At 48.9% G+C, this 18,952-nt stretch overlaps 1 protein-coding gene across 1 annotated transcript in view; it reads right to left on the bottom strand.

Moving 5' to 3' along the window:
- Positions 1–18,952, bottom strand: part of TXNDC16 (thioredoxin domain containing 16) — a 40,326-nt gene that overhangs the window by 16,867 nt on the left and 4,507 nt on the right. The window contains exons 2-12 of the mRNA XM_075150743.1: positions 16,729–16,811; positions 15,538–15,611; positions 14,664–14,738; positions 14,210–14,331; positions 13,609–13,699; positions 11,686–11,842; positions 10,133–10,299; positions 8,953–9,013; positions 7,445–7,586; positions 6,482–6,628; positions 5,939–5,998 (exon numbers count right to left, since the gene is read on the bottom strand). Of these exons, the coding sequence (XP_075006844.1) occupies positions 5,939–5,998; positions 6,482–6,628; positions 7,445–7,586; positions 8,953–9,013; positions 10,133–10,299; positions 11,686–11,842; positions 13,609–13,699; positions 14,210–14,331; positions 14,664–14,738; positions 15,538–15,611; positions 16,729–16,811 (1,179 nt within the window). The remainder of the gene's footprint in view (positions 1–5,938; positions 5,999–6,481; positions 6,629–7,444; positions 7,587–8,952; positions 9,014–10,132; positions 10,300–11,685; positions 11,843–13,608; positions 13,700–14,209; positions 14,332–14,663; positions 14,739–15,537; positions 15,612–16,728; positions 16,812–18,952) is intronic.

The following is an 18,952-nucleotide window of genomic DNA, read 5'->3' on the forward strand; positions in this document are numbered from 1 at the left end:
GCCCTCACTTACAAGAAAAAGGGAGGATAAAGCTTGGCATGGAAGAGGCTGATGCATTCAAGGCTTTTTCATTTATTAAGGTGCCCAGTATTGAAAAGTGTCTGTTCTACCTAAAGCATGGAGCCCAATACACATGGAGCAGTTAAAGGTCACATGAACAGGATAGGTGTAATAGAGGCTGGCAGCCTGATGGCATCCACCCTATCCTATCTATGCAAGCTGCTCATCTCCAAGCCACTAGCAGGTACCTTTAGGACCTTAAGGAAGAGCCTGAGGTCTCACAGGTAGGGAAGAGGGAAAGGAAGAGCACTTGGGAATTAGAGCAGTCAGTCCAACTTTGGTTCCTGGTACTAAAACAGCTTTTTACGGGTCTCACCAAAGCATAAACTCAAGGGATTCATAAGCAGTGAAACAAATGAAGGTTGGTTCCCTGCATGTTCTCCATGAGTCCAAGACACAGTGCCTGCAGCTCCAGCATGTCCTTATCAGTCTGCAGGTTGGGCAAAGACCAGCACATGCTGCTGCTGGTCCACAGCTAAGCCTGTGCTAACCAGCTGGCAGGTGAACCATCACTGGCTTCACCATCATCCTTGGCTGCCAGCCTCGCCTAACCTGCCTCCTACCTACTTGCAGGCTTGACCAAGGACAGCAGGGCTGTGTACAGTCCTCAGGCCATACGTCGTCCATGCCCACTGCAGGAATGCCATATCTCAGAAATCTTCATGCCTTCCCTAAATTTGTTTGAACAGGATTCAAGAGTTACATGGGAAAGATGGGATGAAACCTAGAGACAAGTACACACATGGAGGCAGACCATCGCAGTGTCCTTCAGAAACCAGGGTCAGAGCAGGTGATGAGGATTTCTCAAGAGTACGGCAGATCAAAAGAGCCAAGCTTTCTTCTCTGTCTGTCCTGGGTTTGATTCTGATCACTATTTTCATTAAAGGCCTGGCTGATGGAATAAAACACACACATCCAATCTGCAAAGGAGCCCAAGCCCAGAGGGGCAGAAAGCAACATGAAGGACAAAGTGTAACAGCAGCAGCATTCTGTAATGAGAAGCAGGACACACAGATATCATCAGTGCTGCAGAAAAGGGCAAAGTTTATTCTGGGATGAACTCTCAACATCGTCTGCAAGACATGGGAGGAAAATTATGCTCTTCTGTCCCTGTGAGAACTCTGCAGAGTCCAGCAAGTCAGGCTGGGAAACAAGCCTTTGGAAAGGCTTAAGCAGATGAGAGAGAATCTGGAGAAGTTTGGAAGACATGCCTCCTGAGGAAAAACTCAGAGAACTGTGTTTCTTTCGATTGGAAATTGTCTGGAAGAAAGAAACAATAAAATCTAACAATATGTAAAGGCTGCTCTGGAGGCGACAGTGAGATCACTCTCTGTTGCCAGCTAGGCAAAGACAAGCAACAACCCATTCCCAGGCAGGGAGGTTTGACCAAATATTAAAACAAGCTACTGAGAACCAAGCACAGCTGAGTCTTTTTGGCAGAGGAGTTGTGGAAGGGTTTTAATCACAGGTTAGAAACGTGCCTGCCAGGGATGGGCAAGGCATCTCCACAGACCAGGGTGAAGGCAGAGGTGACCTTAGCACATGTTCCTATCCCCTATCCCTATGTCCTTGGCATCCCACTGGACCATTTTCTGCAACCCTCATTTCAGGTTCTGCTTTGCAGCTCACGTGGGGAGTCTGCTGCTGTTCTGCCTTGTGTCAAACTCATGTACAGAAAAAGCAAGCGGCAGCTCAGAACTAAGGGTCTGCAATTCCACTCAGACAGTCAGGAGTTGTCAAAACACTCCACGAGAGCAGAAATGGTTTGTGTCATTCTCCAGGCTCTGAAATAACATCTCAAATTAAAAGCCTGCCCCTGGATTTATTTCACACCTCTGATCCAGTATAGCTGGTTCTCATCATCTGTTACCACATAATCTGGTGTCTTGCCCAACTCTGAGAAATAATGACTTGAAAATAAGGCTTTGATGTCTTGTTAAAATTGAATTGCAAGGCTGCTCTAAGGTCCCGCAAATACAAGTTTTAGTATTTGGATACTACCTTGGGGGATTACGTACCAAAAGTGCTCCAAAGGAGCCCCATCTGGCCTGAAGAACACCTTGTACAGGATGATCACTCTCCCATCCCAATCCACACCATATTATTAATTACTGAACGATCAGCAGTTTCAGGAGTTGAGTAACTCAGCAACAAGACTGTTCAGCCCTGTGGTCACTGTTGAGCTGCTGGATGGGAAGAAAGGCGAAAGAGAAACACAAGATCCTACCGTTCTGTGATTTTAGGTGCTACTAAAATCAGCAACAGTGAGAACCTCTGTCCTAGGAGTCTTATAAAACCAGGACAAGACAAATCATCAATGCTATAGGGAACAAGAAAAATCAAGAAACCCTTAAACTTCTAATCCTTTGGAGGGCAGGACTGGCATTAGAAACAGCTCATTTGAAGAGTTGGTCCAAAGGCTACAACATGAAAGAGAAGTAAGTTATGTATGAAGTGCTGCACCTCAAGAAGAGGAATCCAATACGGAATGGGAAATGACTAGCCGGACAGCATCACACAGTGGACTCCTAAATCCTTACTTCAGATTTAGGTTCCATGAATATATATTGCTAAATCATGCAGGTGATTTTCATGCCTTTGAACTACAGCTTCAGATCCCTGTCTTTGGAAGTCATTGGTCAAGAAGGCTCCACAAGCACAGAAGAAGGAAGCAGAACTGTTTTTCATCACAGTATATTGCTCTTCTTAGATATTGGTTTCCTCTCTTCTTTGCAAAAAAGGCCAATGATACACCTAAGAAATGCTCAGCACCGTCTCACCTTCACATCCTCTTCTCCTGTCCCAGGGGTGCTGCTTCCATAAATTCACATCTTGCAAAAGAAAACAAGAGCGGCAGCAGCTGGCCCCAGAGGCAATGAGAATGGCACGCTCTTGCTGCAAGAGCAGAAAATGTGCTCAGTTCAGCAAGACAGAGATGCTTCTCTTTATCTCTTGCTAGATTGTATCTCTCAACAAAGGGAAAACACTTGGGGGGTTATAAACTTAATTTTGTGATGATCTGCTGAACATTTGTTACTGGATGATTCACAGGGTCATTCTGGTCTCCAACCTCCTTCATTCCCTTGCGCCTTATCTCATACGGCCTATTCTCAGTGCCGTTTTGCACAAAGAATTGGCATCAAAAGTGGGACCTGGCTCTGCAACTCAAAATGTGGCTCTAGAGCGGGCGATTCATGCCTCAGACAGCTGGTCTTGTCTCCTCAGCCCTTAGGAAGAAAGCTCTACCCCAGAGAGCAGACAGGAATACCAGCACCCCAAAGCCATACCCCATGTTTTATTCTCAGTCCTGCATAGCTCAAGACCTTCTTCCTGATACAGACTTCTGTCCCTTGCACCCTTGCTGTATCTTCCCTCATCCTGGCCATAACTGAGAGCCCAGGGACCCCCATCCTTTTAGGTCTTCCACCTCCCCTGGTAACTCGCCTGTGACTGAGGCTCCCTCAGCAGCAGAGACAAAGATCTCCAGATCCACTAATGCAGCCGTTCTCCGTCCTCTCCGAGGCTGCAGCAGGGCAAGCAGACTGGAGTCATTCCACAGGTCACGTCTGGCCTGGGAGTCTTTGGTGGGATCTCACTGATCACAGAGGAAAGGCCCTGACCCCAATCAGTTCATAATCTCTGTTGAGAATCTGCCTGTGGCTGCTTCCATGTACCGAGATTGTTATCAAATGATTCAAAAAACACAAAGCCTGGCCGCACAGAATCAGCCAAGGTTTGGCCACTGGCTCAGGAAGAAGCAGGGTTTCATCCACTGACTCTCCCAGGTTGCTCCTCTAGCTGGTCTGAGTGCTGGGGAGTCTAAAAGAAACCCCAAAACCTCAACAGCCATAACATCTCTAACAACAACAACCCTCCCTGAGCTTTCCTGTTTATTCCCGGGATTTCAGTCCAGATCAAAGCTACTGGTGACTTTCCCTTCATGCAAACTATGAACGCAGAACTGTTTTCATCCAAACCACAGCACTGTCCACAGCGTTCCCAGGAGAGTTTCTTGCAAGCAACTCCCATCGCATCTGCTTCCCAGAAAGCTCGCTGGGTCCTCTGCAGACTCTATACATGCCTCCACTGCTGAAAGCTCAGCCTGAATCCTGCTTGCACTCTGCAGGACACGGTGCCCAGTCCCAGGGAAGTGCCATCACTAGGAGAAATGAGCCTTGATGAAGAAGAAAAACCAAGAGAAGGCACCAGCCACATCCAGGGGTGCCAGAACAGCTCTCGCCCAGATCCACGCAACTTCCCCACTGTGCTGCAATGAGTTGGGATGAAGCCACCTGAGTGTCCCCTGCAACCAGGGGGAGAAAGAGGCATCTCTGGAAGAGATTCAGCCCACGTAAGAATGATGGATGGGCAGAAGAACCCTCCTCTCTCCACTAACTGTAGAGAGGGATGGGGCTGAAGACCGGAACGAAGCTGAACTGGGGCTCACACCGCTCAGGAACTGCTCAGACCCTCTTGAAGGATCACTCCCTCCTGCCTTTACTACCAGCCTACCCGATGTGTGCTGTCTTTAAGTGTTGCTGATTCTTCACTGTCACGTGTTATTTATGGAGTTCTGTGGCCGCCTGCGAGACTTCCCATGTAATTAAGGCAGTCTCCAGGCCCTAAAGGCACCACCATTGTAAATTCTTCCTCTGACACCATCCTGCCCAGGTGGATCTGGGCCTGCCCACACCTGTCTGTCACGCTTTCCACCAAAACCAGGGCCAATTACTGCTCCTTTCCAGATCAAGTACCTCCAAGGACAGGAGATCTGACGTGCCACCCAGCACATTGATTTGCTGCACAGCATGAGTGCATCTCCTTGGTCTGTGCAGGATCTAGCATGGAGGGGCACAAACAGGAGCCTGTTTCCATGATGCAGGCTACAGTGCCTGCTCTTTGCCCCTCCTCGCTCCAAAGCCCACCCTGTGTCACCCACTGCTGCTGGTGCTCTGCCCTGGCCCTCCCCATGCTCTTGGGCAGTCATCACGCAGTCACTGTGCCCATCAACATCACCATCATCATCACCATCACCATCATTCATCACGCAGCCACTGTGCCTACCAACATCACCATCATCACCACCACCACCATCATTCATCACGCAGTCACTGTGCCCACCAACATCACCATCATCATCATCACCACCATCACCGTCATTCATCACGCAGTCACTGTGCCCACCAACATCACCATCATCATCATCACCACCATCGCCATCATTCATCACGCAGTCACTGTGCCCACCATCACCATCATCATCATCACCACCATCACCGTCATTCATCACGCAGTCACTGTGCCCACCACCATCACCATCATCATCATCACCACCATCACCATCATTCATCACGCAGCCACTGTGCCCACCATCACCATCATTCATCACGCAGCCACTGTACCCACCAACATCACCATCATCACCACCATCACCATCATTCATCACGCAGCCACTGTGCCCACCAACATCACCATCATCACCACCATCACCATCATTCATCACGCAGCCACTGTGCCCACCAACATCACCATCATCACCACCATCACCATCATTCATCACGCAGTCACTGTGCCCACCACCATCGCCATCTCAGCTGCAAGGCAGTTTGGGCAGCAATTTAGACCAACAATATAAGGCGACTGCAGAAGGCTGCATTCCCAGCCCCATGACTTTATAGAGGCACAAATGGACCACAAAGATCCCTAAATAAGAAACAAAGGACTCTTCCTAAACAATCTGGTGTGGGTATGCCTTCCTTAAGAATTTGAGGGGAAAAAATGAGTATATTCTGGATGAGGGAGTGAGGTACCATCAACATCTTCCCAGGCTTCTGGTTCCTACTGCCAGCTGTAAAGCACTCAGACTGTGGCACCTTACCTTTCAGGTGATCGGCCACCTCGGTGTAAGACCGCAGCACTGCCAGGGACACTGCCTCCCCTGAAACACAGGACAGACACAGCCCTGAGGGACATACAGGTGACAGACCAGCCCCACCTTGCTCTCTGACAATGTCACGTTACGATTCTCTGCGTCCTAAGGTGCTTCAAGCTCTGAAAGACTTGAAAGAAATACGGAAAATTGGACTTTATGCTTCTGTGCAGCAGCCAGCAACTGGGTTGTCTAGGCTACCCCAAGAGCCCATGCTACCACAATTTCTCCTCTTGTCCTACATTCCCTGTAAAATGAAGGTTAAAAACCTACGAACATTGATATCTTCTATACTGAGAGATACTGTCTTCACATAGTATCAGTCAATGAGAACTGATTTAATCTGATTGCTAAGGGTGGGTGGAGGCCCATGAGGCAGAACGCGGCACTTAATTATTGTTTAAACTTGTCTACAGGATCACCGTATTACAGAAAGCACGGTAAGCAGCACAAGCTTAGAGAAGGGACAGCCAGGCCACATTTCATACTCACAGCTGGCATAAAACAGCACCACTGTCCGGGCAGTCTCCAGGAGGGCAGAGTGGAAGGTCTCCTCTGTCAGGACAAGGATCTGTTCCAGGGGCAGCTCTCGCTTCTTATCCCTGGAAACTGCTTCCACCACCTGATCATCCTGAATGTCTGCAAGGGACCCAGAGCCGTGCGTGAACACAGGTAGGCACACAGGGCAGAGGGAACTGCAGCCCTCTGTGCCACCCCATCAGCACGTTTTTGTAAGCCAGCACCTCTCAGCAGAGACACGGTGACTGTCAGCAGGGGGTAACTAACTGCCTCGTATGGGGGAGTGGAGGCACAGGCACAGACATACACCCAAACTCACTGAAATGCACTTATGCCGTCTCACAGAAGTTGTGCCCTCTGATTTGAACACTATTCTTGAAGTATGTTGGCTCCTCTAGAATCCTGCACCACTTTTTTTGGAAAACAAAATCAATTTTGTATGGAAAACAAATGCGTTTTCAAGGAAGCATTGCAAGGGCCAGTGTTTTCTCCCTGGGGAAGGCAAGTCTGCAACAGCTCTTAGAAAAACATGTCTCAAACCTTTCCAAAGGGACTGATAATTCTGAGGCACTTTGTCTGATGCTTGAAGAGGAGACAGCGTTGGGTGCACTTTAAACTCTCACGTCTCTGAAGGTGGATGCATTCAAGTAGAAACACCCCTCTCCCTCATATACCACCTCTGCAACTGTTCCTCTAACAGCTGCTGATTTTCTTCCCTGGGGTTTCCCCTAAACATTATGCCTGTCTGTCACAAAACTCCAGTGATCTGCAGAGAATAAAAGAGCCACTTTGTATCACGGTGATGTGACTGTGATGGTTTGCCTTGGATTTGCTAAAGTGTTCTCTAATGCTCTAACATATGCTTGCTGTCTCTAGCAGATGCTGACTGCATGTCCTATCTGATGACAATCAGCTTTTCACTGTTTAGTTGCACACCTTGATTGTTATTCTCTTTTTCATCCTCGTCTTCCTCATCCTCCTCCTCATCCTCCTGGATTTGTTCGACTTTGTTCTTATCTTCCACCAGGGTTATAACTTCATCAGTGTCTTCCAAGACCAGATATTTGATTGGCACTCCCTAAAGAAAACAGAATAAATCAGTGGGAGTGAAACATCACCCTCTGCCTATTTTGTCCAAAAACCAAACTCAAGGCTGATGGGGCACCATCACCCCACTCCTTACTTTTGGGGTATGTCAACAGATTCCTAAAGCTGCCAAACAGGGGAGCTTCTGGGGTGTGTTTCTTTGACCCAATTTCACCTGCACTTGAGTTTTTCTCACTCCAGACCGATTTTTCCTTGCCAGGAAGAAATTGTGGGTATGTGGGATCCTGTGCTGAAAGTGAACACTCGCTCTACCTCCCAGCATCTTAACATAGATCCACCACTGCGAGAAAAAGCCCTGTGGCCAAACAGTGAAGAAGAATGGGTCCACTTGGCTGTCCCCGCTCCAGAGGGGTGACGCTGGGTCAGAGCAGCCCATCACAGCCCGGGAAACTGGCCCAAAAAATCCTTTGTTTCATGGAGCTCAACAAAGAAGAGTGCTCCCGAGCGTACATGGGCTGCCAACCCAGGGAAAGAAAAGAGCAAAATGTATTTCTCAGAAATGAGACCTTGTCGGCTTAAAACCAGTTCTGGCACTGTCTCAGCGAAAGGCACTTCAGAGAAAATGAATTTTATAATGAACTGAGAGAAACGACGAACTGCTGGCACCTCCCATTGGCTCTAAGAGGAGAAACACAACATGCACATCTCTCACCAGGGCAGAGGAAGCCCTCAGGGGACACTCAGTTTCAGGTCTGATCCTGTATCTTTGCAATCACAAGTGCGACAGTTCAGGTAATCTGGGGCAAAGTGTGCTCCCTGGCATTTGTCGGCGCTGAATTCCATCTTGCCTCACAAGCTGGGTCAGGTCCCTCCAGAGCTTAGCTCATCTTCATCAACCTCATTTAACTTACACCCGGCCCTTTTCCCAGATCACTGCCAGAGGCATTTGGTTACATCAGTTCAGCACAGACCTTTGGTTGTTTGCTCTTAGTTTGCTCTTAGTTTCACACTCATTTCCTCTCCCATCTTTTGAACGCCTTTCCTAAGGCGCCAAGGGCCTTTAGAAATCCACATCTCTGAGGAATTTGCACTTGGACTACTACCTTAGGTAGTTCACAACCTTGCGTTGAACTTAAGGTGTAACGGAGATGTCACCCTACGTTTTGAACCCAAAATAAACACTTTCTTTTGTCTCCTGTAAGCAGGCACAATTGCTCTGCAGTACCAAACTCAGTTCCAAATACAGGCATGCATCTAGGGAAAGACACTTCCCCTTGAGCTGCTTGGGAAGGCTGCCAGATAACAACGGAGGCGAGAAACACCCCAACACCTCTCAAGAGCACCGTGCCTAGATAGGAAAATAAGGAATAGGACAATAAAGAAATCCAGCATCTAACCTCCTCTGGTGTCTTGAGAGCGACGTTTGACCGGAGCAGAACATTCAAGTCTACGAGGTCCCTTCCAAAACACAAAGTGAACATTAAATGGTGTGATGTGCAAGGTCACCCCCTCCATTCAGCCTGCCTGGCTGGCAAGCCCACCTCTCTCAGCAGTACCACGTCCTCATGGAGTTGTGCTTCAGTGCCCCAGAGAACTTGCAGGAACCCAGAATCAGCATCCGTGGTGGAGAAATAGGCTCCAAGTGACCTTCTGGTGGGACTGACACCACGTATGCAGCATAAAATGCCTATTTTGCACGGGGCTTGGATTCCCTTTCTGTGATTCGGGTCTTTGCCCACGCACTGGTAGCCACATCCCAGTGCAGCTGATCTGCTGGTGGACTTCAGTTCATGAGTAAATACAGCGAAGAAGTGCCTCCACACAGGGAGGTACCATGGTGACAGAAAGCTGGAAGAAGAGAGCCCACACCCATCCTTCCTCTACCTCCTCCCATCTTCACGGCTGCCAGCAGACATCCCCAAAGGCCGTGCAACCATGCCTACAGGGCTACACCTTCTTTGGCAAGACATCATGGAAGCATTTGCAAACACAAGCCAGTCTGCTGTACGCAGGCTACTCCTGAGCCCATGGAGCAGAGATAAGCAACCAGTAGTCAACCGCAGAGGAAGCCAACAGATCTCCACAGCACAGCTGCCCTATAGCCAGCCACAAGCGTGTCTCCTGTCCTCCTGGGGAACAAGGTCTAACTCAGAGAGCCCTCGTTAACTGAGGAGGCACCACTTACTGAGCAGAGATCCCTGCCACATCCCAGCACCCAGCGCCCACAGTCCACCTCCTTTACTGGATCTCCTTCTGCCCTTAATTTGAGGACAAAATACAAGCCTTCCATCTGTGCTAAGTTTCTTCTCCAAAATCTCTCTGAGTCTGACTGTTTTTCCACGTCTAAGTCAGCAAGAGACTCAAACATTTCTACTCTTTCAGCCAGTCTGACACCAGCCTAATCTGATTCTGGAGAAGTCCTTAAATGTGACATCCTCTCGCAGGATATAACCTAGTTTTACTGCCTCTCACACAAATCTCAGTAAGCCCACTGACTATCATCCTGATGGTGGGGTAACCGAGCTCCGAAACACCACAAAAAGCAAGGAGAACCCCAAAACACCTGAGAGCAAATACCTGGACAAAAGGGCAACTCCTGCTTTCCCCAAGAGCTGCCAGGCCACAAACTCTGCTGTCCTCCTGTCAGCCTCGTAAGTCTCTTTCTGGCTAAAGATGAACACAAGTGGTAGCCCAAGCTGTAAGTGAACGGTGGAAACCTTCTCTGGGTCCTCAGCAACCTCTGTCTGGAGAAGAGACGTGGTTATACTGCAGCACATCTTCACACTGTTGAAGGTACCTCAGCTCTTCTCCCGCACAGCCCAAGCCCCCATGTGTTCCCCAGCCACAGAAATAAGGATACCCTCAAGAAAAAGCCTCCAACCCCGATTCTAAAACATCCATCGAAGCTGAACCCATACAACCCCGGTTAAACTGTTCCAACCTGTCATGACCCTCCCTGTTAAAAACCTGGGCTTTATTAAGCATGTTCTTTGTGACTTAGCAACGCCAGATGTCAAATCTCCATTAATTTTTATTTATCTGGCATCCATTCCCCAGAGTAGTTTGAAAACCCCGGCCGCAACATGCAAGAGCTGGCATCCTCTCCCTTCCTGCCTTGGACATGCTGCTTCATGACAGCACGGAGCTGCTTAACGAAGTGTCTTCCCTCCACGCGCCTAACCCAGGAGGCTGGCTGAAGGAGGCACTTTCAGCTCATCTACCTGTCCTTTCGGCTGGGCAGAGATGTCACCAGTGGGAACTGGAGGCTTGCTGAAGTTCACTGCCCGATGGGAAGGGGAGATAGGAGGGAGCCTCCTGCCCCTTGCGCTCACCAAGGCATGAATGACTGATATCGAACTCCCCAGGGTGCTGAGCCTCCTGTGGGGAGCCTAGAGGAGTGGCTAAGGACTTTGGGTTTGTCTAGTTTGGAGAAAAGGAGGCTGAGGGGTGACCTCATGGCTCTACAGCTTCCTGAGGAGAGGACGGCGAGAGGGAGGTGCTGATCTCTTCTCCCTGGTATTCAGGGATAGGATGCGTGGGAATGGTTCAAAGCTGCACCAGGGGAGGTTTAGACTGGACATTAGGAAGCATTTCTTTACTAAGAGGGTGGTCAAACTCTGGAACAGGCTTCCTAGAGAGGTGGTCGATGCCCCAAGCCTGTCAGTGTTTAAGAGGCATTTGGACAATGCCCTTAACAATTTGCTTTAACTTTTGTTCAGCCCTGAAGTGGTCAGGCAGTTGGGCTAGATGATCGTTGTAGGTCCCTTCCAACTGAAATATTCTGTTCTGTTCTATTCTATTCTATTCTATATGTCCCAGTGAAGTCCAAGGGGCACCTCCACCCCGTTCCCACTCACAGTGTTTACAGACAACTAGAGGAGAATACACTGGTGCCAGGGCTCCCTGGAAAGGTCTAAGCAAGCTGAGCAGCGCAATGGAGTGTCGCTCCTGTCCAGCCCCATGCCTGTTCCTTGCTTGGACCCAACCTGGGAGCTTTGTCGTTAACTTCTGGGGAAAGGGCAGATTCTCATGCTCAGCCTTGCCCTCCACTCACACCTCCCTCATCCTCACATCCACCCCAGCTGCCCTCACGCTGCGCAGCCCAAGTGGCTCCTCTTCCCCAGTCATACCACCAGAGGAGCCCCCATGAGCTTGAGGTGCCTGTGGATGTTGAGCATCGTCAGAGTCTGCCCCATGGCTGTCCTCCTGCAGGGCTGCCCCAAGTCCGTGGCCCGCTGGCAGTGGCAGAAGAACAGCCGAGCAGATGACACATCAGACTTATCATTTCTGTGAGAGAGAAAACAAAAACCATGCTGAGCTAGGCATCCACCGCCGGGTTTTAAAACGCCCTGACAGAATGACCATGTTTGCTGACACATTTTACAGGCAGATGATCCTTAAGTTCAGGGTTGGCAGGCTTGTGGAACCTCTTCAAGAGCCCTAATACTGACAGGCACAATTGTGTCCAGGCGCTTTTCAGAATTGTGCTGAACATCTAATAAAAACCCTGGCTCACCGGGTGTAAATGACCTCAATCCCAGAATATTTGGCTCAAGAAGGACACAAATGAAGCTTTTCTCAGTGGGACCAGCCATGCCACTGCAGTGGAGACCCTGGCCGGAGGAGGAAGTACAGCTGAAGTACAGCTTTCCTCATGTCTTTTACCTCACTGATGACATCTTACAGACTGTATAAGGAATATTCCACCTTTCGAACAGCATTGGTTTTGGCAGCACCAAAGGAAGCAGTGAGATCGAGTTCCCTGGATGGTTCCCTGGTTAGTGGTTCCTGCTCTGACACCATCACTGGTGTTAGCCTGTACGTCAGCTTTGGAAGGTCACATTTCTTTTCTTACGCACCCATTCCCCACCTCTAAAATAGGGATCACCTTATTTGTAAAGAGTTTTAAAATCTCTCTGTGGAAGAGCAGAGTGTAGTATTAAGACCTCAAAGCCTGCCATCCCGGTTGGCTGAAAACTATTCATGTTGGTGAAGCTACCACCATTTCATCAGCTAAGGAGATGGCCTGCTGGTGTCCTCTCTGCTTAAAGCAGAATGAAGCCAATTTCTGTCCAAATGACAACCGTGCCATCTAGTGGCAGCCACAAAATGCTATTCCTGATGATGATCCTGCAAGGACGGGATGACACCTCGGGGAAGGACAGCTTTGCTTCCTGCCCTGGTGTCACCTGTGAAAGCAGGCAAATCGTTGTACAAACGCTTTGCTGAAGATGCAACATGCTGTGTGATATTCCCACCTTCCTCCCTCTCGGTTTCCTGACTGCAGTAGGTCACATCAGCAGCAAATCGCGTTGAAGGATCTGCCCTTCTAACGCAGATCCTCCTGCGTGGGAAGGAGATTGCCTGAGCTGGCCAGCTTCAATGAAGCCATCGGGTGGGAAGTCCCAAATGCAACACTCCAGAGAGCAGTGTCTCATGCAGCTGAACTGCAGAACTCTCTCCTGCCAGAAGTTGCGGAGATGAAAAGTAAAAATGCATTTAAAAAATTCTGGTGGCTGTTAACACCATGATACAGGTTCAGCTCCCATCTCTGAGAGTCCTGAAACCTCTGACTGCCAGAAGATGGGAGGCTGCAGGCAACACACATCCATTCCTTCAACCCCTTGGTAAGCACCTATGGCCACTGCAGAAATAAGGCACGGAGCTGGGTGGGCTTTGCTCTGACCCACTATAGCAGTTCTTACCCTTCTCAGCTGGCCAGACTTGCTCAGAAAAGCACAAGGCTGTAACATCAGCTATATCAGCCCCCCTGAAAACCCACGGCTGAGGTTTGATCAGTCAGCTATGGAAAGGAGACAGTGGGCTCTTCTCCTATAAAATCCCATTCAATGAACAATCACAAATGGCATGGCTAGTCCAAGTACAGGAACACAAGCAGTAGCTGGTTTTGGAAAAGCGAAACAGATCTGACTGTCCCTGACGTAACGTCCTAATACCATCCCAGACTTGACCTGGGAATCTGAGAAACCAAGGGGAGAGCAAAAAGTGCAGGGGAGCAGCTCTCCGTGGTGTGTGTGCGTGTTTGGCCATACCCGGTGTCTTTCAACAGCGTTGCCTCCGTTGTCAGAACAAACTGGTGGATGGTCCCATAGACAAAAGCTGCCTCCATCACAGCTCTGTGCTCTGGAAAGAGAAAGGCAAGACCAACTCATCTCAGCTCCCTCCAGATCTCCCATCTTTCCCAGTTGTAAACATCAAGGCTCAGGCTTTCAGAAACTCTCAGTAAAAAGTCACAGCTGTCTAAAGAAGAACTATGAAGGTAACTGAGCAACTGGAGCTGAACCCAGTTGCTGATCCCAGTAAACACACAGGTGGTGTAAGTGAACCCATTCTACTGCATAACCATACTGCCAATGGGTTTATTTATTTATTAAGACAGTAACCGCTGGCTTGCTCTCCCTCTCAAGTCCATCTCTGAAAGTTTGTGTGCTCCCAGCAAAACTTTTCTGGTGCAGCTGATCCCTTTGGAAACACAGCAAGACAGACAGAGGTGGAGAACTTGTGATTAGGTGGCCCTCTCGGGTTTCCTTGATCCTCCATTTGCAGGATTTTGGGTCAGAAACCCAGTTCCCTTGCACCGTAGTAAAAAAGGCTCTGGGAGGAGAGCAAAGATGAAAAATTGAGTGTTAATACCTGCTGTCCCAGTAGCTGGTACGTAGGCAAAGACCATGTTCGACCTCCCTTTCAACGCATTTTCAATGTTCTGAAGATCTGCCAGTGTTTCAACGTATTTAACTTCATTAAAGAGCAGGGCACTGAGGAGTCAGAAAAGTCATTAGCAACTGCTTTCTTTCAAGAGTAAATCTGCACCCACATAACTGTGATGGGAAAAACAAGGTAAAATTCCAGCTTCTGGCTGACAGATTGAAGATTCACAGCCAAACACAACTGCCCAGATGTGTGTTGGTGAGTCATCTCAAGGACATAGATTTAACAGGGTCAAACCATACCGAAGGAGAAGCAGCCTTCTGCTTGGCTGAGATCAGCCTCTGGAATATGTGGGGTTTGTATTTATGCAAAACTTTATATCAACAAGTGAAAATGGAAAGTAAATGATTTCACGGAGATGAATCTGGTCTGTACTTACAACAAAACATTAGCAACAATGGAGTTCACATCAAACAAGGCATCGGTGGGGAACTCTCTGATCAACATGTTACCCCTGGGGAGGGAAGAAAGAGTATCACCAAAGAAACTATGAAAGATTAGCTACATGTACTAAATTAATTTTCACTCAGATATCTGCTGGCAGGTATGGCTGGAAAGAAAATGTCAGGATTGAATTTGGGGATTTCATAGGACCAGGTGTCCAGGCAATGTTCTTTTAGTGAAGTCACCTCTGTCACTGCCATTTCATTCAGCTTCTGGGGACTGTGGATGAGAAGCCTAGCACAGACTGACAGAAGGTCTTTACATACCAAGCATCACCCTATAAACCCTCACCACCAGAGGAAATGTTTCTGTGGGTCTTGGACAACAGTCAATGAGAACTGAGCTGATACATGGAGAAGCTTCCAGCTGACAACCCATGGAGAGACCAAGAGCTAAACCTTCTCATCCAGGGCAGATGAGCTAACCACACCAACAGGAAGAGCACCAAAGTGTGTTTCATTCTAGGACTAGATCCAAATCTAGTCGATTGAATGTAAAGACCTGGTGGTGGGAGGCCACAAGGAGAGAAGAACACTGATGGAGGATTTCTCTCATGGTTTCAGGTAGCAGCACAGCCCTGCTGCTCAAAGGAATGTGGGGCAGGATGGGAGGTTTCACACTGAGGACAAAGCATCTACTTTACGTGTATTGGACTTCTGGGGGTAATTCTCGCCAAACTCTGTATGTCACTGTTGTCCTCATGGCTCCTCTCTTCCTATGCAGACATCTTTCTGACTGCTGACAGCGTTTCCTCCAAACGTTTGCACTGGAAAACAATCACAGTGTGGTGCCCAGAAAATCCCCCTTACCTGAACAGGTAGGCTTTCCTTAATGCATTCTCTTTTCCACAGTATCTTGAGACATCCTCTTTGGGACAATTAACCTAGACATTGAAAGCACGTAATTAGACATTCAGCTCCACAAATGACTACAAACATACAGCACTATAGCTTTCTTCCATTCAAGGGTGTAAATACAGCCTTTCCAAACCTGCTGGGAGAGAAAATACAATAAAATGGAGTCCAGAGCTGGGAATTGGAGTTTGTACTTCAGTTCTCCAGCTCAGCTTGCCTTGAATTGGGTCAGACGTGATCAAGGGATCTTATGATCTGCCCGGCATATTCAAAGTGACAGATCGATGCTTGCTTATTAAACTCAGCCTGTATCTGGAGGAAATTAAATGCATACACACATATATATAAGCACTTCTTATAATCTAATTACACTTGCCTGAATCTGTAATTCCCTCATCTAAATCTGCATAAAGTTTCAGCTAAAAACCCCTTTATATGAAATATTGATTGCACTGAATTGAAAAGAAGTGAACCGACCCCATCCATCATTCTTCGCAGTTTGAGCTGGCAGGAGGGAGCCGTGGAAGGAGTCGGGCAAGTCCCACCTCCTGAGTGAGACGAGCGGGCTGGTGCCCTCCTGCGCAGCACACCGGGGATCGTACTCTTCCTTGTGCCATGCCCATGGATGCACAGCAACGACCAGGCAACTCCACGCACCCCCTGCAGCTGCTGGGAGGCCAGATTAGATCAGCCCCCTAAGCCTGGTACGTGGGGTTGCCCATGAAAAAGACTAATCTGCTGGGAAAATGTGAGTAGCTGAATGTTCCTTCAATCCATGAATGCAAATCAAAGAGCACAGGTTCATCTGCTGAGACTGAACTGGGAGGCCAGGAGCAGCTCAGGGCTGCCAGTCCTCTGCTTCGCTCTCTGTGTTTGGAGACACAGGCACGACGCTGAGCCTCTCTGGGACACAGGAACTTGCCCATGTCCCACAGGCAGAAGGTGTAACACAACCCACAAGCAGTAGATGTAAAGCCAGGGCAAGGGATAAAATGGGATGCCCTGGTTTGCCAAAACCTGCTTTCTTGCGGGATCCCACTGCTGTCAGTCCCCAAGGTGGGTGGAGAGAAGCTCTGTCCACCCTGCAGGAAGCCCTGCAGAAATAATCTGCAGAAACAACCTCTCCCACTCCTCGTCCCCATTTACCTTCACCACCGAAATGCCATAGTCCTGGAGGGCCTCGGCCGAGTTCTCAATCTGCTCCAAGAAGGGCTGGGCACCAGGAGAAACTGAAACATAAAAAAACCCCTGGTTTCCATCCCTTCCCCTTACGGATGCGGCAGATGAGAGTGCCTTCAGGGCAAGCACTGTCTGTGCTCTGGCATGGCAACAGCATGCTAAGGTCCCCGTGCAAACATCCCCGGGACATCTGAGCAGACCTGAGCAGGGCAAACAGGGAGCCGTGGCGTGCTGCCGGTGGAGGTGCTGGGAGCTGGCTGGGGAAGGCAGAGGGACTGGGACTGGTTTTGTCAGATGGGTGCTACTGGGCTGGGCTGCTAGTCCTCACAGACAAAAGCATCCTCCTGCCACGCACTGAGACAGTGCTTGACGCAATATGGTCTTGCTCTTACTCAAAAAGTAAGGTATTTACTGAAACAAAACTAACTATGGGCAACAACACAAATGCCCACAGACTGCCCATCTTCCTGTGCTGACGTGGGAGCTGTGTTGGTGTCTCAGCCCACGCCGATGTCTTTAGGAAACCATACCTGGGGGTCATGAAGGAGCAGAATAAGAAAGGCAAGGCCAAGGATCTCCCTGTAATTCTTGACAGCCCTTAGTTCCCCTGTATGCAAGGGACCCCCCTTTCCCAGAGAGATACCATAGAAGAGAAACCCAGCCCCTTTGAGGAGACAACTCCTCACCAGGCTGGGTTTCTATTCCATGGTACGTCCAGAAAATAATCCAGAAAATTAATGAAGAGGCTTGAAGAAGTGTGCCTGGGGACACCAGCCAGGAAAGATCCCACCCCAAGATGTCCCTGCGTGTCAGGAGCCCGCAGGGCTGTGCAAACACAGATTTGCCAGCTGAGGTCGACCAGCTCTTCAAAATCCCTTTGGGTTTAAAAAGCTCAAGAATTGCCTCTTCATTGTTCCACTTTCACACACACCCTCACATGAGCCTTTGCTGAAAATCCAGGCTGATGTAAATGCATACTGTTAAAAACATACCATTATGGCTGAAATAAGCCAGGGATGCTCTGCCGGCTTGCAAGCTACTGAAATACTCCTGGGGGCTCAGCTCCTGCAGCAGCCTCGCACTTCCCTGCGTCGGGATGGAGGAAGCACAGAAAAGCAGGAAAGAGAAGGAAAAAACCCATCTGTCCTTTTGGGCTGACATGGCTGTTATCAGCTACTGGCACAGGAGAGTCACAGCTGGGAAAAAAAATCAAAAACATATACATATATACACAAACATACATATGAGTGTCTTCTGTTTAGGTAGGCGCAGCATGAGTGTAATTTCCAGATGTGACACAAACATCTCGAGGATGTCATGAATTAGTCACTAGAATAGCAGGTGATTCAGACAACTGTAAAGATGATAGCAAAAGATATTCCCTTTCCTTGAGCAGTATCTGCAAGTGCATGGACCCTCCATGCTTTCAGTTTAGGGCTGTTTTTCTTCCCTTTTTTTTTTTCTTTTGAGTCAAACAGGAATTACACATGCAGGCAGAAAACAGTGACTGTATCACACAAAAAAAACCCACCCGAACTGTCTCAATTCTTGTTAAAAAGCTTTGAGGATGCCACTAGCCTTATACGTGCCACTAAAAGAGGTGTTCACGAAGGGACGGGCCATATTGCCCACTTCAGACCATGCCAAATGATGTGAAGGTTCAAGAGCCCTCCTCTAGCGCCTGCCCCATTTCTCCGTCGTTCGAGGTTTCAGCTACACCAAATGGGACAGGGGTTTGTGCACACTCCTCGGGCTTTTCACGCCTTGCTCGGTCCAGCTTCATGTTATTCTGACATTGGTGGCATGGGAGCAAAACCATGACCCGTGCCAGGCTGCAGGGCAGTCCCGGCAGTCTCCCTTTCACGCTGGGTCTCCACGTGGAGCTGGTTAGGAAAGGAGCCATGGAAATCTGTGAGATGCTTCAGAGAACGGGGCAAAGACCAAGCGTGCAAGTCTGCTGCCGGGGTTCACCAGCAGCCCTGCCCAGGCTGCCCTGCCACAGCTGTTTAACTCTTCTTCCTCAGGTTAAGGGGCTCAGGAGAGCTTCATGTGGACAACCACTACAGGATGAGAAAATACCTTCTTCTCACTTCATTCCCCTGTTTAACACCAGGTTCCTTCGCAGCCTGCTCTCCAGGTATCGGCTTTTGCTACTGAGTGTGCAAGAGCATGGCTGGTCCCTGGTCAACGA

The sequence above is a fragment of the Calonectris borealis genome, chromosome 5, assembly GCF_964195595.1.
Source record: "Calonectris borealis chromosome 5, bCalBor7.hap1.2, whole genome shotgun sequence".
NCBI classification, from domain to species: Eukaryota; Metazoa; Chordata; class Aves; order Procellariiformes; family Procellariidae; genus Calonectris; species Calonectris borealis.